Genomic DNA, 21,385 nt, shown 5'->3' on the forward strand with positions numbered 1-21,385 from the left:
ATGCGCAGAAGGCCCAACTGGAGAACTGAAGATGCTGAGGCCATCAGACCGAGCATCCTTTGAAAGGCTTTGAGAGGGACTATCGCGCCGCAGCGGAACGAGCCGGCTGCGCGCCGAATGTCCAGTGTGCGCTGAGATGACAGGCGTGCTGTCATTAGCAGCGAGTTCAGCTCTATTCCCAGAAAAGATATAATCTGTCTGGGGAAAAGCGAGCTCTTTTCCCAGTTCACTGCGAGACCGAGATTCTCGAGGTGATCGAGTAAAATGGTCCTGTGCTCTACGAGCTCTGAGTGAGATTGGGCTAGAATCAGCCAGTCGTCCAGATAGTTCAGCACTCGTATGCCCCGTAATCTGAGGGGTGCGAGCGCTGCGTCCATGCACTTCGTAAATGTACGGGGTGCCAGGGACAAGCCGAAAGGCAGGACTGTGTACTGATATGCCTGGCCCTCGAAGGCGAATCTCAAAAATCGCCTGTGACGTGACGCTATCTGTATTTGAAAATACGCGTCCTTTAGATCTATTGACACAAACCAGTCCCCCTGGCGGACGTGCGCGAGGATTTTTCTGGTTGTGAGCATCCTGAACTGGCGTTTCATAAGCGCTCTGTTCAGCTGCCGCAGATCTAGTATGGGTCTGAGACCCCCGTCTTTTTTGGGCACCAGGAAGTATCTGCTGTAAAGCCCCCCTTCGCTTTGAGCTTGAGATAGGGGTTCTATAGCCCCTTTGCTCAACAGTTTCAAAATCTCGGCTCGAAGTAGATGAGCTACTTTCGATTCTACCGTGGTCTCGACGCGCGCCATGAAGCGGCGAGGGCGTCGGTGAAACTGCAGCGAATAGCCTTCTTTTATGATGTTCAGCACCCATCTCGAAACCCCGGGAAGCTTTTCCCAAGCAGGTGCGCGAGTAGCTAGGGGCTGGATGCGAAGCACGCTCTGATCGGCTCGCGATACAGCGGCTTTTATGTGCTGTGACATAAGCGTCGCGCTCATGACATCTGAGGCAGGGGGCGCGCTGATAACAGCGGGCAGAATGCCCGCGCTCGACTCCTCCGCAGTGTTTAGCTGAGAGGAGGAGGGCTGGGCTAGTTTCATGTCTGTGTGTGGGCGTGGGCGCAGAGCAGCGGGCACATACACCACCTTTACAGCATTGCTCGCGTGAGCAGAGCATATGCATACTGGTCCTGTATTTACAGGGACCGTGAGACATGTGGGAAGTAGCGTTTGTGGGCACTGGGTAGTGGGCACTTCTGCTACATTTGAAGCGCAATCGATCTAAGTCGATTTTATGTGCGCGGGCCCTGTGTGAAGGGCTGTGCTTGTGTGTAGGAATGGGCACTGAGTAGTGGGCATTTTTTCTACACATGAAACACCGTCGGCCGTGGCCGGGACACCAGAAAATACACTCTTTAAGGGATTTATCTGGGTAGCCGTAAAAACGGCTTTTGTGTGCAGGCAAGCGGGTAATGGAACCGGCTTGTTGGCTGCTAAATACGCTGGACCAGTCACATTTCCTGGAACTGGACGAGCGGCAAGCTTTGGTGGAAGTCCGGCCGCAGCGGGACTTGGACACCGTCGCTTTCCTAGGCGTGCTAGGACGATTTCGGGGCCTCTGGCTTCAACGCAATCTTCTGCCGCGGGCCACGCGGGGCGGGGCGGCGGCCGCCGGATGAGCGAGAGCGCGGTCTCGAGCTCTGAGTTTGGCGGCGTTGAGAAGAGGAGGCGGCGGGCGGAGGCTTAGGCTGTGAGCTCTGAGCAGACGGTTTCGCACGGCCTGCTGCAGAACCGGAGCGCTTCGTGAGGAAGTGCTTCATGGTCTGGGTCGCTTTCTGCACCTCAGCGAACCTATCGGCGAAATCTTTGACCGAGGTTCCGAAGAGGCCGGCAGGGGAAAGCGGCGCGTCGAGGAACGCGGTGCGTTCTGACTCAGTCATGTCAGAGAGCGTAAGCCACAGATGTCTCTCAGACACGGTGAGCGAGGCCATGCTCCGTCCAATGGCCTGTGCTGCTGACTTGGTGGCGCGAAGAGCAAAGTCTGTAGCGCTCCTCAAGTCCGGCACGCAGATTGCGTCAGGTCCTCTCTCGTCCAGCTGGCGGAGGAGATCGGCCTGGTATATCTGGAGCGTGGCCATGGTGTGCAACGCTGACGCGGCCTGCCCGGCGGCGGAGAAAGCGCGGCGGAGCAGGGCTGACGTCGTGCGGCAGGCTTTTGAGGGCAGCGCCATCTTAGCACGCCGTCCAGCAGAGGGCGGGGATAAGTGCGCTGCAATAGCCTCTTCGACCGGCGGTAGGGAGTGGTAGCCTCTGTTCTTTGCGTCGTCGACAGCGGAGAACGCCAAAGAGACAGAGGATCGTGTCCTGGCCGAAAAAGGGGAGCCCCAAGACTTAGCGACTTCTTCATGAAGCTCAGGAAGAAAGGGCGCTGGCTTGGATGCAGGTGAAACGCGCTCCCCAGGCAGGAAGTAGCCGTCCAGCCGGTTGTGAGCAGGCTGCTCAGGCGTAATCCACTCGAGGCCGAGGCTCGCCGTGGCCTGAGTGAGCACGCGCATGAGCTCCGCCTCAATGCTCGCTCTCTTTCCCGTAGAAGCACGGGCAGGGGGGGCGGGATCCTCAGAGCTCGCCCAATCCTCACTGCCTGATGCTATGAGAGAGCAGGAATCCCCCTCTCGTAGCAGCGCGTCGATCTCATCAGCGTCATCGACAGAAGCGGCGGCAGACCGCAGGCGGGCGCACCGGCGAGCTTTGACGGCTGAGAGAGGGCTCCGGGATTCGCTGAGCGCGGCGCTTTTTACGGCGCGGCACAACAGCAGGTGTGGGCGCAGTCTCGTTGAACAGTGCCAAGCGAGTCCTCAGAGTCGCTAATGGCAACAGCTCGCAGTGATGGCAGCCGCCATCAGCGAGCGCGAGAGCTGCATGTTCTTGACCCAGGCAGGAAGCGCAGATGACATGGCGGTCCCCGTCGCTGAGTGTGGCTTTGCACGAGCCACAAGCAGGCATCTTGAAAAAGACGCAGCTCTTTTAGACAGTGTGAGTCGCGCCGGCGAACACACACACACAGTGCAATAAAGGATATGGGCGCTGGATAGCGCAGCAGGAAGGCGATGAAGGCGGCGCGGCCAGCAGCTTCGTCGACTCGTCCCGCTGAGGTGCTTCTTCAACAGCGCGGCTTCTTCTCGGATCCAGCGATGTGAGTTGCTTCGCTGAAGGATGAAAAATCAGAGAAATAATGCCTGCGAGCGGTATTTATAGACCTAAGCCACGCCCGTCTCGGCGGGACGGCATTGGGTCTGACGTCACTCTAGGTCTCGCTCGATAGGCTTAAGCAGTTGCCAGCAGACCAGCCAATAGGCGCGTGAGCTGCCTCGCCTATGTCTGTATGCTGCCGCAACGCGTTTTACATTAATACAAAATTAAAGGATAATTTTTTTGGCTTCAGTATTCTCATGGAAAAGGATTTTCCCGTAGCGTATTCTACGCAGTACGAGAGTATCTCTCGTAAGAGAACACAGTATTAGTATGGTGTTCCTAATAATCCTTTAGGTGAGTGTATAGCCCTAGTATTTCCCATGTTGTTTGTCAGGTATTCTCTTTCTATAGCTGTTGTGTTGTTGCATTTAGTTCTGTTTACCTGCATTTTTGTTTTGTAGCTTTTGAGTTATTTGTATTCTCTTGCTACTGTAATAAACCTACGCATTTGGATCAATCTCTCCCTCGTTTCTGAATTCGCCTGCGTCACATTCACTAGGTTTTCAGACAGAGATATTATGTCTTCCACCTGTGTAGTGCAGTGAATAATTTAGATGCATTCAAGAAAATCTTGATTCTATTCATATGTCTCCGGGTTATTATCATTAACTAAAAGTAAAACCGTTAAAAACATTTTTGTTAATTTAGATAAGGCTGAATTAAAATAAAATATAAAAATTTTATGGGGAAAAAATGGTTGTTTTGGCAACTTAACTTAACTATACCTTAACTATAAATGAAAAATAAATCAAACCTGAATGGCAAAAAAAATGTATACATAATATACATATATACAATATACATAAAAATGTAATAATACTAAAATAATGCTGATTTGTATTTATTTTTCTGTTACCTATAGAGGCCCCACGGCTCTCAGCCGCAGGGGTCCAAGTGGATCTGGACGGCTCTGCGACAGGCTTTCGGAAGACCTCTGCTCCTCAGCATCACCTACCGTTTCTTGGCGGATCTTCTTGGCTTTGCCGGCCCGCTCTGCATCTCAGGCATCGTGCACCATCTCAGTAAAGAGAACCACACCATTCAGCCACCGGTGAGAGCATTTCTATCTTTTAAACCCATCTAAGCCACATTAAAACAACCAAGAATTTGCACAGAATTTTTATCGGTCCGAAAGCAAAAGCATCACTGACACTGAAATTTATGGGGGGGGTTTCAGTATTTGTGTTGTTCACTTACTAGTCAAGAACATGCCGTTTTATTCTCTGAGGTATTTTGAAGGTAAAAATAGAAACCGTTGCAGTGAGGGACTGACTTCAGGTCATGGCTGCGTCTTTTCATGTAACATTTTCATCTTGTGTTACAAAGCGGTTTATCGCAATGCCTTCTGTTGTCAATTATTAAAATGTTGAACAGCCTTCTGTCTGGCTCTCGGATGTCGGCCTGTTTGGACGTCTTTGTATGATGCAATACTTCAGAGTTAGTGATGGCAAAACATTGATGTGAGATGAATGAACATAGAAAAACTGCGTAGAAAAAGCCAAGGCCATCATGTCTCCCTGTATTTATTTATCTATTTATGTATTTATTTATGAATGGATGAGAAAATCTGCCTATATATATATATATATATATATATATATATATATATATATATATATATATATATGGTTACACCTTTAGATTAGGGTCTAATTCTCACTATTAAATAGGACTTTTGCCTCAATAAACTCCTAATGTTTAGGTATTGGGTTAAGTTTAGGTATTGGGTAGGGATGTAGAATGTGGTCATTCTGAATAAGTACTAATAAACAGCCAATATCCTAGTATTATGCATGCTAATAAGCAACTAGTTGATCCTAAACTAAAGTAATTTTAATTACAGTCAATGTAGTAGATATTAAGATAAGAATCGTTTTCAACAAAGGTTTCAAGAACAAAATTTGAAATCCTATTTGAGGGGACACACTTCTGAAAGTAATAACTGAACGTCTTGATTCAATTATAAATATGTCATATTCATAGATGGCTTCTAATAGAGAAAACGAAATTGTTACGGTTGAAAAGTTGTCTGAAGACTTATTGTTCTGTCAGCAGTGTTTCTGGAAAAGTAGTAGTAGGAAAAGACAAGTACTAGTATCATTAAAGCTGCAATTCTTCATTTTTTTTCTGTTAAAAATGTACAAAATTTATATAATACAGTTCTGTTTATTAACCGCTAGAGCGCCACAAGTTACGGACTGCAGCTTAAAAAGCTGGTTTAGCATGTAAAATGTAGAAATGAAAACTAAATGTACAGTACAGGCGATTGTCAAGGAGTGTTAAGCTAATTGGTTTGGTGTGTTGCAGGTGAAGCATCTTGGAATGTATTTCATCTCCTCCCAGGAGTTCCTCGCCAATGCTTACGTCCTCGCCGTGCTCCTGTTCTTCGCCCTGCTCCTCCAGAGAACGTTCCTCCAGGCCTCCTACTTCGTTGCCATCGAGACTGGAATCAATTTGAGAGGAGCCATTCAGGTCAGCACAACGGTCTATCGATCAATAAAACAAGCAATGAATTCAGAACTTTTGACTGTTCAAGTCATAATAATATGATTTTCATTTTTACTTCCAGACAAAGATTTTCAATAAAATAATGCGTCTCTGCACCTCCAACATGTCCATGGGGGGAATAACGGTGGGCCAGATTTGCAATCTCGTCGCAATAGACACTAACCAACTGATGTGGTTCTTCTTCCTGTGTCCCAACCTGTTCGCAATGCCAGTTCAGGTAAGCCTGAGGTTCTAGTATTTTAACTATGGTACTGTATCCGTTCAGAATGCATGATGGGATTGCAGCCATACCGTCACACCACTGCACACCTCCTCATGTAATTATGAGTTTGAAACCTTGGCCGAATGTGGTATTCCATCACGTCATTTGTTATCTGTGATGTTATCTGCATTGGACCCACATAGGAAGAGATTTTGTGTGCAACATGTCCAATCCCAGCAAGAGTCAATTAATTCTGAAGTATAATCTGATTTTATCTAGACTATTTTAGAGACGTATTAATCTGTTTCCCTGTATCTAAGGATGATGTATAGGTAGTGCCCTTTTATTTTATTTAGATCAGAGATTCTCAATATCTAATGGCAACCATTTTTGTCTTTGCTTTATTTTATAATTGCCCTGTCATTTATACAAATACATGTATATAACGCCTGATTTCGGTCCGTCAATTAATACATTTAATTGCGATTACCATATAAATGTTTTGTAGATCATAACACTTAAACACATTCGGTTTTTCACTTCATTCAAGTTAAGAGGAGGATTTTTTTTTTCTCTCCATTGTTTAATTATTTGATTTGGCAATTTGTGTAATTACATTATTAATGCAAATTTAAGCAAGAATGCTCTTTCTTTCATTCACACACATAAAAAAATAAAAAAACAGGTTCTGTTTTCTCTATCTGTGTCAGAATGCACAAGGAATGCAAACAGAACTCAATGTATATCTGCATTGAATAATAAAATGAATTGTAATTCAATAATAAAAAGAACTTCCTCGACACTTTATGGATGTAATCTTACATATCGTCACCTTCCTAAAATAATTATTATGTAAAACAAATTTCCAGTAATTTTCAATCGTTTTCACGTTTGTTCCCCCATAAACAAGTTCACTCTTACCTACCTTTGAATGGCATGACATGAGCTGGATACACATAGATTCTGAGCTGAAGAAAACAAAATATTAAAATGTTGCAAACCCACTCAGTATTCCTCTCACTGCTTCTGCTATCGACTGTTTCTCCTGAGGTTAGACAGACTAAAAATAGATCCTGATATTTCACACTGTGTATGACAGTATTTTTGTCCTTAAAATCCTCATCTTGTAAAATGCATAGTGCCACTTGTTGAAACGTTTTTGTTTTGTTTTTTGTTGTTGTTTTTTTGGCTCTTGAATGAAGATATTAGTGTATATTAGTAATAAAAATACACTCATTTGTGGCAGAGCAAAAATTCAACAACACCAACAATTAAGTCATCAGATTACTCATGAAATAGTCCTAGAGAACGTTTGTTGTAAAACAGATTGTGTGTGTGTATATCGTCGCTGTCGGGCACTATAATTGCTATCTCTATTTTGTCATTTAAAAAAAATTTCTCTTCAGTTATTATTATTGGTCACCCTTTACGTCTGTCTGTGGGTTTCGCAAAAATTGAACCAATGAAAAGTATTAAAAAGAGCTTTTGACTAAACCGTCCTCAAACTGTCAGTCAAACCTCATAACTCCACACACTTCTATCGTGAAAGATAATTCAAACTATAATAAACTTTATAACCTGTAAGTTGATGAAAACGTAATGCGATGCATTTACTGCCTTAGATGCAGCCTATCTAATGACAGACAAAACACGTATGTCCAAAGTTCTCAGTGTTTAATTGTTTAAAAATACAGTGTTTTTTCCATTTCCAGAAAAGTAGCGTTTTTGGATATATATATATATATATATATATATATATATATATATATATATATATATATATATATATATATATATATCACACACACATTCGACAAGTCTCACAAGCAGGAAATATCAAGTAAAACTATTAAGTCAGTCCCTACGTTGAGCATGGCACGTACACCGCTCTTGGGGTTACTCCTGGCTGCCTTTGTGCAAACCTTGATTAGTCCCCTAAGGCTCTTTCTTTTTTTTCTTTTTTCTTGCTGCATATATGTAGTTCAAACCACGTGCTCAGCTTCTCCATAGTGAGACTATTAATTATGTAATATTCATCATATATTTTCTCCTTTTTCTTATTTTTCACAACACAAAAGTATATGTTTTCCAACAGGGGTCCAAGGGTCCACAAGGGTGTCTGGGGGAAATTTGAGTCCAATTATTTTATTTTTTTAAATGTTCAAAGTTAAAATGTTACTTTAATTAAATGTTTATAATGTTAAACTTGTTTATTATGTTTAACTCAATAATTAAGCACATTTACAGAATTTGATAGTTACGTTTTAAATTATATGATTAATTGTTTTGCTTTGTTGATAGCCCTAGTTTTAACAGAAATAAATAAAGTATAAATCTGCATTTTATTTAATGAAAGAAACCTCTGTAAAACTGCCTTGATATTTATGATATTTCAGTGTCAACGTAATACAAAGTAATCATTTTCCAGGTAGTTAAGTGTGTCTTTATGCATGAAAATATATAGCTTATTTTATATTTTAGAAAGGGGGGTCATCATACTTGTGGGTTCTTGGCATAAAATCTATGAAAACCCCTGACTCTCGTGATTATAAAAATACCTGGCACATCTTTATCATTTGCTGTGACAAAAGTGCCACTGAATGTAAAATTGATATCAGAAGTACATTTTCCTCTTGGTTTCAGATCATAGTGGGAGTCATCCTCCTTTACTACCTCCTGGGAATAAGTGCCTTGATAGGGGCCACAGTCATCACCCTCCTGGCTCCGGTGCAGTACTTTGTGGCCACCAAGTTATCAGATGCACAGAAAAGCACATTGGTGAGCTACTTTGTTTATTTTCTTGATAACATGCAGTCAAGTGACTTTGTTCAAATACAAATGATATTTGCGCAGGAAAGCCAGAGCTTGTCCAAATGATAAGCCTGTCAAATATATAGATTCTAATGTATTGTAACTAATGTATCATTTATGTGACGACCTCAGGAGTATTCCAGCGAGCGGCTGAAGAAGACCAATGAATTGCTGCGGGGTATCAAACTCTTGAAGCTGTATGCCTGGGAACACATCTTCTGCTCAAGTGTGGAGGAGACCCGCGGCAAGGAGCTAACTAGCCTGCAGACCTTTGCCTTGTACACCTCCATATCCAGTAAGACACCTTAGCTTTCACAGTTACCTCACAGAAGAATAGTGACGGAGAGCAAACATGTTTGTTACATGGGGTTAGAGATGTCAAACAGGGTTCTTATTATTAAGGCGAGACACTACAGGTGAATAGGGTACAATTTTTAACTAGCAGATATCACCATGAAACTTTCCCAGTTGATTACCTACATTAAGATGAGAAAAAAAATGTATTACAAGTTTTCTGTAATTTAATGTTTAAATATGCAAATCAGGCAATATCTAATCAAATATGCACTAATTTGCATATATTTAAAAAAACGATATCTGAGTATTGGATAAAGGTTAAAAATTATTTTTTCATTGTGTTCACATATTAGATGGGGAAAAAAAATACAGAGGGATTTATGGATATCTACTTTTGTTATCCTGTAAATCAGAATATACTGTCAATAGCCTTAAAAAAAAGATTTTCGCCATGTTTTTTGGAATAAAATGTTATATAAATCAGGCTAGGAATAATACATTTACAAATCCCTCTGTAAATGTCTTCATAATATAACTAGGTACAAGTCTGGAAAGTTTGGTGTATATAGGTGCTACTGAAGTGGAGATTTCGGACTTGGAGTATGAGAGAAAAGTCATTTTGAGAAAACGGGCTTTAAAGATTTTTCATCAGCCAATGAGATTGCGCATTCAGCCCTTTTACTTTCACGATTGGTTGCTGATAAAAAGGAAATGACCATATTTGGATCCGACGGGATTGTACACAAGAGAAAGAGCTTCCTAACGGTGCATGTGATGACAGGCTGACGGCAGAGATCACGGAGCAGCATGTTGATTTAGAACGCGAACTTTTGTTGAATTTATGAGAAATCTACAGACGCAAACAGACAAAGTGTAATAAAATAAAGACCTAAATGTGTATTTCAGACTTTTTTTCAACACAAGTCTGAAAGAAGACATGTTATTGAAGACAAATATCCAAAAATCTCAAAATTGACCAGTAAAAAAAAACGATGTTTTTGCCTGCCGTGTCTCGCCTTAAAGCAACAATAACACCTATTTTTCACTAAATAATTGATAAGACTGCGTATAATAGCAGCTTGCACTCTTTATCAGCAACAATTTTTGTCAGAGACATAAAACTTGATTCTCCCAGCTTGCCAGATTCACACAACATGGTCACTGCCTACTGGCATCATTGCAAATGGTGTTGGACAAAATGTAGTAATCTCATTTTAGACAATTACCATGTTTAGTGTAAATTGTAAACATCATAAACTATATATCTCTTAATCAAATACACACATATATATATATATATATAGATATAGATATAGATATAGATATAGAAGGAAAGGATCTAGGTGCAGCAGTAAATAGTCCTTTTTAAACAATAGTAAACAATAGTCCAACTGAGGAGGAAGGAAGGAGGCCTATGTGGGGGACGCAGAGCAGGGACATGGGTCAAGCAAGGCCAGGGCGGAGAAGAAGGTGGGAGGAACCAGGGTGGAACCCCCAGCAGCAGTCGCAAGACGATGGCCCAAGGCGGAGTCGAGGACAGGAGGAGCCATGTAGAAGGCTTGGTCAACTTTTTCAGGGAGACGAGTGACGAGACTGAGCCCATGGTGGTGGAGACCCAGGCAGAGCTGAAGAGCTGATGAGATCGGGCAACATCGAAGGTCCTGGAGGGCAGGGCGGAGCTGCAGAGACTAGCAACTGAGGTGGAGCCGGGGTGGTAGAGGACTAAGGTGAAGATGGTGCGACCGAGGACCAAGGTGGAGCCAGAGGGAAGGAGAAGCCAGACAGAGCCGAAGGGGTGGAGGGACGAAGCGTATCTGAAGGCGCAGGCAAACCAACGACTGACCAAGGTGGAACCGGCGGGAGCCTGGCCAAGCTGTATGGACGACGGTCCCAGGTGGAGCCTAAGGGGTGAGGTGCCAAGGCGGAGCCGACTGGTCAACTAGCTGAGATGGAGTGAGGGGCAAGGAAGATCTGGAAGATAAATGCGGTCAACACTGGGGCTGAACTGGTGAACTCGAAGCACCAGGCGTAGAGGCAGAGCCAGCATGGGAAGAGCTGAAAGGCTGAGAGGAGACAGGCAGGGCAGGATTGGGCAGTGCAGACAGGAACTTTAAAATCAGTTCTTTAGGATGACACAGGACAGACACATTACTCACTCTTGACAGACATGGAACAGACAAATTTTCACTGAACGACCGTCTTGGCCGACATTGGACTGGCAGATACTTCACATTAATCAGAAACAGGCAGACGATATACGTATATATATGTATTTATCAAAAATGTTTTATACTGTATAAATATACATTTTAATAAATATAAATATTATAATTCTATAAATATCAATACATATTTTAATAATAATACTGTGTTGAATAATTTTGTGTATATAAAATGTGATGTTATGATATTTAAGTATATAATGTATATTTTTGTATGTATTTTTTTAATAAATATTAAATAATTGTTTATATTTTTTCATTATTTGAAAGATTGATTATTTATTGATAATTTTTTTTATTACTATTTTAATGCTAAAAATCCATTTCGATAAATCATAGATAGATAAATATTCCAAATGATTTTCAACAAGTTGTGAGGGCTCCTCTGAGATCAATATTTTCATATTTCCGCCTCATAGCTGTCAAAGTCACCTCAGTTTGGACTTTGTTTTCGTTCTCACCGTTTCCTCTGCCTTGTTGTCAGAGTTACAGATTTGATTTTGTCACTCAGTTCTGATGTGTGTCTAATCATCCTTGTATTTAAGTTCCCTTGTTTCTGTTAATCACTGTCTGGTCTCGTCTATTGTATGGTTGTGTTGGTTTGCTGTTCATCTTGTATGGATTTACCTGTGGATTTATTATTAAAAATTATATTGGATTTATTTATAAAAACTGCTACTTTACTACTTTAATCTTCATGTTCATGTGTGTTAACATAACACGAGACAGAAGACCCAAGAAGCGATCCACGCTATGTGTTTTTTGGCTTTTTAAACAAGGACAGTCTCGTCTTTTTGTTAATATGCCTTGAACAAGGGACCGTTCCCTCATGGAACACCTGGGGGATTTCCTCTTTTTATCACATCTATCAAACTTCCCGGATGACTGCCTCTGCACATTTCTACATGCCAGCGTGAACACCACACCAAAAGAGCATTGGTCCGGGGAGGGCCCTTGGGGGAGCTTTATCGATTAAGTGGAGTGGGTGCTGGTATCCTGTGGATCATCGCTGACCATCGGACCAGCTTATGATGACGCCAGCCCCACTCACAACCCAGTGCCCAGCCAGAGACCACCCCGCTACGAGGAGCGAACATACGAGCCCAACGCAGACCAAGAGCCCGCCTCCGCCGTGATGTTTGAGCCCGTGCCAAGAAGAGCTATTGAGCTGGATTACCCTGGAGCCTGAGCTAGCCGCATCTGACCAGGTGTGTGAACTGGCTGCACCATCCATCACCGTGGGAGCCCTTGTGGATTACGAGGGTATGGAAGTGAGCCCCGTCCATCCTTCCGCCACTGAAAGTGAGAGTCTATTAGCTTTAATGTACTGTTGTTTTGTGTTTGGAGAGTTGGATCCCCTGTCTCCTCTAATCCTGCCCGAATTCTAATCGTCATCATGAGACCCGCTGGTCCTGCCTAACCTCCCTCTCCCATCTCCTCTCCAAACTACAACCTTGGAATTAATGTCTATTGTCAATCCCAGTGCTTCTCTTCAGTCTCCTCTCCAGTCATCAGCCACTCCTGCCATCCAGTCATCACTGTCTCCCATCAGTCCCTCATTACCACCCCAGGATCTCAATGGTGTGGCAATATCTTGTGCTTGCTGTGAGCCACCTCCTCCTGGGCATGGGGAGTCCGTCGCTCTACCTTCAGCCTCAGAATGCTCCAGTTCACCTTGACCCATCGCCTTGGCTCCTTGGCCACTCCTTCCTTCCTTGACTTTAGCAAGGACCATTGGGCATTTGACCTCGCCGGGCTCCCTGGCACCACCAGCTCCACCTGGGTTGCACCACCTTCGACATGGACCTGCAGGCCATCTACTGTTCTCCGGCCCTCCACCCCCTACAACTTCGACTAGCTCCGCCCTCCCTCAGGCTCCGCCTCTGCCCTTTGTTCCTCCAGCTCCACCTCTGCCCTCTGGATCCCTGCTTCCATCTTGGGGGGTCGTCGTTGCGGCTCCGTTGCAGCCTCCCAGGTCTTCGGTGTCTCTACACTACATCGGCTTTTCGGCTGCATGGTGGGCTCCTCCTCTTATGTCGCCATCGCCTCTGGTCACACCCAAGGTGCTGTCTGGGTGCCTTCCTCCATGGCTTCTCCCTCCGGCCATGGATCTCAGTTCTGACTGTGGCCTGGGTCATCACCTGCCTGTCCTTGTTCAAGGCTATTCATTGGATCACACCACTAGTACCACCCTCAACTTTCCCTTTGATCCCCCTCCCGGACTCTCGTTGTCCACCTGTCCTCCACCATTTATCTGCCGTCGCGAGACCACACCTTTCCAGGAGGAGGTATAAGGCTTGTTCGACTTGAACCGGCGCTGCACAGACCGATCGATGAATGACATCAAAGTACCGCGAGAGCGAATAGAAAGTAGACGGCACCTTATGCTTTTCAATTGCTCTCGCGGTACTTTGATGTCATAAACTGATCGGCCTGTGCAGCGCCGGTTCAAGTCGAACAAGCCTATAATGTCACAGGCACATCAGTTTGGACTTTGTTTTTGTTCTTACAATTTCCCCTGCCTTGTTTGTTGTCATAGTTACAGATTTGATTTTGACACTCAAGCGTGTCTAATTATCCTTGTTTGCCGGTGTATTTAATTTCCCTTGTTTCTGTTCTTCCCTGTCGGGTCTCGTCTGTTGTATGATTGTGTTGGTTTGCTGTTCTCCTTGTATGGATTTACCTGTGGATTAATTAAAAGACTGCCTACTACCTTCATTTTCGTGTTCGTGTGCGTTACCATAACTCAACCCATGACAATAGCTTGCTGGGAAGTCAAAACGCATTATGCATAAAAAGAATAATTTTGTTATACGATTCTTATCAAAAACTATTTAAGAGAAGGAAAACAAGAAAATACACCAATGTCTATGCATGGGTGTGTTTTTTTTTTTTTCAAGCTTGAAATTGCAAGCAAAACATCAACTAACTTTTGAAAGAAAAGAATGCTAAGTTCTTAAGTGGAATATGACTCTAACAGTGCTGCTCTCTAAAGTTGTTTTGATTTATGTCAAGGTTACGCAGTCTTTCAACCATAAGACCTGTTTGTTCTCTGATCTTTTTTTTTGCTGCTTTTTTTGCGACACTGGCAATAGGAGAAGGACTGTGTTGCTCAGCAGGAGAACATTCTGCATGCAGTGGTGCCAAGAGACACCAGGTTCATGTAACATTCAATTTGAATCAATATTCTTCCCTACTGGTATTTTTTCAGAGGATCACTCAATTCCTATTGCTCTTTTAAAAGATCTACAGATTTCAATTCAACATATATTCTTCAATGAACAACAGCTAAGTTAAAGAATCACAAATGAACTCAACAAGAATATAGCAGAACATACTAACCTGGAGGCCAATAGAGGACACCAAAACCCCAATTTTCCCATTTTCAGCAGAAAATGGGCAAACCCTGGCAGACAGCAAACAGTTGGGGAAGGAAGTCCCATCAGTGTGATTTAAACTGTAGACCCACAGAAGTACATAGCAGTAAAATAAAATAGCTGATAGATTGATGCAGCAGAACTCAAAGGAAACAATCACTTTGACAGTATCATCCCACGGACCCTGTAGGTACTGTGATCAAAGTTATTTCTTTTTTTCTGAAAATTTAGTAGTGGATTGAACTTGGCAATCCATTGTAGACACAAATGGCATTTCAGTGTCATCAGTCCTTCCCAGCACATAAAGGTCATATAGGTGGTTCATCCCTCACAGCAGAGAAATGGACCATGTCAGCAGGGATGACTCCAGGCCATTCCTTCTATACACAGTGCTATACTAGTTTGGTTCGGAGGCAATGAGCAAACTTGCTCAGAGGCAAGAGATGATGATAGCTACTACAGTCTCTGGTTAAATGTCAATGTTCAGTCTCTATAGAGCAAAATTCCCATTCATTTTTTTCCATAGAAATATTGATTTTCAACAATTCCATAGAAACCACTAGCTCCAGGGTTATTAATAGCCTGAAGTGACCATGTACTCGTATGAAGCATTCACTGAATTCAATGACTCTTCCTAGACTCTAAAGCAGTGTTTCTCAATTGGTGGGCCACAAGATCATTTTGAGTGGGTCGCAGAGTGTGTAGTCAAAGAAATAATGACAACAAAAAATGCAATTCTACATGTTCTTCTGATGCAAGACTTTTATTTTGAAAGACATGCATTAACGCTGTTCAGTAATTACTCACCCTCATGTTGTTCCAACCCCTTAAGACCTTTGTTCATCTTCGGAACACAAATTAAGATATTTTTGATTAAATCTGAGTGCTGGATCACTCCTCCACAGGCTTCTAAGACACTATAACGTTAACTTGCTGGCCCAGAAAATGTATTAAAGACATCGTTAATATAGTCCAAGTGACTCCAGTGGCTCAATCTTAAGTTTATAAAGCGACGAGAATACTTTTTGTGGTGACGTGCAACACAGACGCGCTACGCTTAAACACTACGTGAAAAGACTCGAGGCCCAGAGAGAAGGAAATGAAAAGCGAATAAAGTCGTTATTTTTGTTTGGTTTTGCGCACAAAAAGTATTCTCGTCGCTTGATATACTTAAGATTGAGCCACTGGAGTCACTTGGACTATATTAACGATGTCTTTAATACATTTTCTGGGCCAGCAAGTTATAGTGTCTTAGAACGAAGGTCTTACGGGGTTGGAACAACATGAGGGTGAGTAATTACTGACAGAATTTTCATTTTTGGGTGAACTAACCCTTTAAGGCTAGTCCCTGACTAAAATGCATGTTTGAGCTGTTTAAACTAAAAGCAGCTTGCACTGACCTATCTTAAAATATAGTGCCATTGTTTTGTCTAAAGATGCACATCAGTAATTTTTTTTTTTTTTTTTTAAGGCATATTTATAAAAGCTACTCAAATGTTCTAATTGAACTAAGGCCTAAATCTGGCTTAATCTAAGCCTTGTCTGTGAAACCAGTCCTATACCAATACATTACATAAGTGGTACATCGTGTTACAAACTTGTTTACAAACTTGTTTGTTAAAAGTGAAAATAAAAGTGGTATTTTGGGTCAAGGTAACAAAAGCTACATTTACTATGGTAAATACACAAGTCTAACATTAACTTTTAATAAAATATATGGACACTGATCTTGATTAAAATAAACATGCAAATCCTTTTTTTTGGTTTACAAACATCGTGTTCCAGTTTTATTAACTGGAAAGGATTTGCATGGATTTGCATGTTTATTTTAATCAAGATCAGTGTCCATATATTTTATTAAAAGTTAATGTTAGACTTGTGTATTTACCATAGTAAATGTAGCTTTTGTTACCTTGACCCAAAATACCACTTTTATTTTCACTTTGTGTTATTTTCTATATTTTTGATGATTGTGGTGTGTGTATATACTATAATATAATATATATATATATATATATATATATATATATATATATTTTATATAATATACTTTTTTTATTTTTTTATTGTAGTCTTTTAAAAAGGCATCTAAAATAATAAACTACGTGCAATAGTTTTGCAATCGAATATTGATTTTTCGATACATATTGATACTGAAATATCTGAAACTCTTCCGCAGAATACACGATACCAGCTGCGTTTTTTCGCTCTCTAATCTCTCCGACAGGTAGTTGACACACAAACCCGCGTTCCCTCACTCACTCGTTTTCAATTGTTCTGGATGAATATTGTTGGAGCTACAGTAAAAAAATTTTTACAAATATATTCAAATAGAAAACAGTTATTTTAAATTGTAATAATATTTTGCAATATTACCGTTTTTAAATAAATGCAGCCTTGGTAAACATAAGAGACTTCTTTCGAAAACCACAAACATTTGAGTGGTATGTATTTAAACATGTACAGTATAAGAAGGGAAAAAGAGCTTTCAGTAGCTGTCAGAGTCCTAGACCCGAAAGCCACAACTATTTCAGTAACATCTGGATGAAACTGGGTCAAAAACATGTGTAGCTGAATCTGAAGCATCTCAAAGAATAGTACGTGCGTGGTGCTGAATCAATGTGGGCCGGTGCAGGAATGTGTCATTGTGCAGTATGACATGAAATACCTTTGATATTTATAGTTGTCAGCTATGAGGGATTGTAGGGATTTAAGATAGTCCATAGGGTACTAATTAAGACCTGAACAGACATTCATGAGTTATGAATGCAGTCAAGTCTAATTTAATGGAAAGTGAAGGTGTAAATTTGTGAGACCAATAGCGGGAAACATACTTAAACCTCTCAGTCATATCGGTTCCTCAAAGTAAAGGGTTTGCAGCAAATAGCACTTACTTATCAGCAATTACTTAATTGCAATTGCCTTATCAGATTCTGGTATTTGTTAATTTACTTTCGACCAATTTTGTTAATTAATTATCAAGATTGATTCAATTATGTCAGCAGCCAGCTGGCAAACACTTTCTGCAGATACAGCATCCCTCAGTAATCAGCAGCTTGAATGTGCACTTTCTGTTTGAAGCCAAATGTAGGATTCACTCAACTGTGACACTTCCATCTCAAGCTGTTTAGAAGAGCAAGAGCATTAATGGAATTGCACTTTTCACCATGAACATTGGAAGCATGATTCTGTGTTCAGGACTCACTCAGAAAAAAGTTTTTTCCCCCTCTTGCTGGTATAGATAGATGGATGGATAGATGGATAGATAGATAGATAGTTGGATACATGGATGGATAGTTGGATGGATGGATGGATGGATGGATAGATGGTTAGTTGTATCCTATCTATCTATCTATTTATTTACTTTTTATTTTCGATCTATTTTATTGTATTTTACAAGACAAATATTTTTCATTACATCAGTAAATCTTTTTCTTTACTTATTTATTCACTTTTTTAATTCATTTATTATTAATAGATAAATCATTTATTTATCTATTTTGTTTATTTTTTTACTTTTAATGTGCTTTTTATTTTCATAATACAATATATGTATTTATTGTATATAAGATTTAGCAATGTATTTTTTAATTGCTGGAAAAATAAAATAATTGCATTAAAATAATGACAAAAAAAAGTTTTGTTTTTAACAAAGAAAATTTTACAGAAATACATTTGTGACAAGACGGAAATTGTACATGTACATAATGCACATTTAAATCTGACAGCATGAGATCACCAAAGTTGATCTCCAACATTTATGTAGCATAAATTATACTATATATATTTTACAGATACAGATACAATATATATATTATTGTGCAGTTTATTTATCAATGACATGTAGGGCCAGATTTACTAAACAGGGCAAATTAGTGTGTGAGCGCAGCAGTTCCAAAATATGGGAGTAGAAGGTTGTGCGCATGATCTACTGACGCAGCCGGATCATTTCCATAATGACCAACGCAATCTACCAGGAGCAGCTCAAATTAGCGTCTGGTTTAAGACAGGGGCGGTAAATAATGGTGCAAATACCAGTAAAAGACGAGCGCAAACCTTAGTAAATCACCTTGCGTGATTCAGTGAAATACTCTACTACCATAAATTTTGCGTCTGAAAGGGAAACTCCTACAAATGCATATGCAATAAACTCAGCCGCAAAAATAACCCTGTCTACGCCTTTTCAGCGCTAATTTTTAGTAAATCCTGAGTTCCTGACAGTAGTTTTTTAACGCCAAAAGAGGGTTTGCGCTGGCGCAATTGTTAGTAAATCTAGCCCTTAATGTCATGTAACAATTAACATTTAATTTAGCTATCAGAGCTGTAAGTGCAGATGCATGAGCTGTACAAGTGTAGAAAATCCTCTGAGCTTTGGGTCCAAGATAATGGAGAAATGAATCATGCTTACGGGTGTCTGGCGAGCCATGTATCTCAGCACAACACTGATAGATCATTGTCAATGTTCTTATGTTCTTTATTGAAATCGCATGCTCACCTGGGCGCTGGAGAAATTATGTACTATACATCTCAATATGTCTTTACTACATAGATGTATCTGACTCAATCTATATTCTACTGGGAAATTACTAGGTACTAGTAAATCAAGTTACAGCACACGAACACATGGATAGAAAAAGGCGAAGATAGACAGATCCGTGTGTTCACTGACATTTGTATACCTATCTGCATCTTTTTTTTGCAAATGAATGAGCAACAGTGTTTTTTGTTTGTCTTCACAGTATTTATGAACACTGCTATTCCCATTGCAGCGGTTCTCGTTGTAAGTATACAGCATTCAATATCTGTTCATACTGAAAGTGTAAACACGACAGATGAAAAGATCACGTTTGTTTCAGACGTTCGTGGCTCATGTGCATCTGTCGGATGATGCGGACCTGTCCCCCGCCGTGGCCTTCGCCTCCCTCTCGCTCTTCCATATCCTGGTCACTCCTCTCTTCCTGCTGTCCAGTGTCGTGCGCTCCACCGTCAAAGCCCTGGTCAGGTCAGTTGCATGCTATCGATACAGGGTGAGATAAATAAAATGAAAAATTACATGAAAATTTAATTAAAAGCCGCCACAGTAGGTTTTGAAAAATGATCCTTTAATCCTGTAAACTCTGTAGATTTTTTTTTAAGTAAGTTAATAAAAAAATTTACCGTTTATTGAACCTTTAGACAACTTGAAAAAAAAGTTTTCTTATGGTTTTTTTTTCAGTTGTTGAGCATCATCTTTGATACATCAGGTTTTTATGATTTATTAAAGGAGACATATCATGCTTTTAAATTGTTCCTTTTTACATATAAGTCATACATTTGTAGTCTATATAAAGCGGAACTGCAATGCTTGGGTCTGAATTCCTCATTATTATAGCTCCACGGGCCCCTTTTCTACCCCTTTTCTGATGTGCGTCTGAGAGCAACTCGTTTTGGTGCGGTCTCTTTAAATACAATTGAGACACTTCATACCCCGCCCCCTCTCCAGGTTGCAGAGGTTCAACTCCACACCGTTCGGTCATTTTTGTAGTTTGATAGCAGAGATACGATTATCTAGCAGCACAGAAACTTTTTATTCACACGTTATTAACAAAATGTCAACAGCCTCCAGCCTTGTCACAAGCGCGGCAGTTTATCTACATTAGACGGTATAATGAAGCGTGTAGGTTACTACATCCAACAACCGAACATTTTAACTTACCCTCTCGTAACTTCTGCATCCTTTAGCTTGGACTACAAAATTGCAGCGAGAAATAAAAATGGCGGATTGCTCGAAGTGTTGGGCCGGAAGTCAATGTCCTTATTTGGCAGTTCCGCTGCAAATACTGTGACGTAATAGTTCAAAAAACGTCATAGATAACAGAAAAATCGGAACAGGTTGAAAAATATGACCAAAACAGAATATAAAGATATCAACGAAGCACCTGAAGAGAATAATTTCATATTTTCTGTACTTCTAAACACTCCAAATATACAACAAAATGCATTTAAGGGCTAAAAAAGTGCATTTGGCATGATATGTCCCCTTTAAGTATGGTATAGTGAGAATACGTAGCCAGCTCACTCTCGAGGAGGAAAAAACAGCCACATTTTATTCAAAAATATGTAATTTGGTGCTGTCTCTGATATCTATGTGGCTGAAATTCTTATAGCTTGTCATGTAAATCAATGAGATCATAAAATGCATATAAATATCAGTTGTCACTCTATATCTCCCAATAACAATACTATATGTCTTAGTAGGATGATATTTTAATGCTTAGTTTTATTATCAAATCTCTGTAGTTTCAAAACATTTACAATAATGCAATGATGAGATGAACAAATAAACATTCCTCAAAAATCATATGCATCATATTTGATACTCATATTTCACCATTATTATTATTTTAAAATTGTGTATGGATAATCAAGTAAACCTAAGTTTCTTCATCTTGAAATATTACTAACAATTTGACATTTATTCTTATGTTTACTTTATAAAAATCACACAAGTTTTAGCAAATGATGCTAATAGGCCTTTTACTTGCTAAAAAATGATAAACTATCAGTCAGATAACAGAAGGCATGCATTAGATTGTGTACAACAGGTTTTTGAGCAGTTTTGATCATGTTGATCATTTAGAAGCCTTAGAAATGTGTGTATCAAGTAGGCTTTAACATTAAAATGATTATTTATATTCTCCTTTTTTTTTATAACAGACTCTTTCTGCTGAACCAATTATAGTATAA

General features: G+C 40.8%; 1 protein-coding gene across 2 annotated transcripts in view; it reads left to right on the forward strand.

Moving 5' to 3' along the window:
- Positions 1–21,385, forward strand: part of abcc8 (ATP-binding cassette, sub-family C (CFTR/MRP), member 8) — a 96,829-nt gene that overhangs the window by 20,441 nt on the left and 55,003 nt on the right. For both annotated transcript variants that reach the window (XM_084397748.1, XM_084397747.1), the window contains exons 7-13: positions 4,105–4,293; positions 5,550–5,714; positions 5,812–5,967; positions 8,596–8,730; positions 8,896–9,058; positions 19,399–19,439; positions 19,516–19,661. In XM_084397748.1, coding sequence (XP_084253874.1) covers positions 4,105–4,293; positions 5,550–5,714; positions 5,812–5,967; positions 8,596–8,730; positions 8,896–9,058; positions 19,399–19,439; positions 19,516–19,661 — 995 coding nt within the window. The remainder of the gene's footprint in view (positions 1–4,104; positions 4,294–5,549; positions 5,715–5,811; positions 5,968–8,595; positions 8,731–8,895; positions 9,059–19,398; positions 19,440–19,515; positions 19,662–21,385) is intronic.

This window comes from Rutilus rutilus (genome assembly GCF_951802725.1).
Source record: "Rutilus rutilus genome assembly, chromosome: 23".
Lineage (NCBI taxonomy): Eukaryota > Metazoa > Chordata > Actinopteri > Cypriniformes > Leuciscidae > Rutilus > Rutilus rutilus.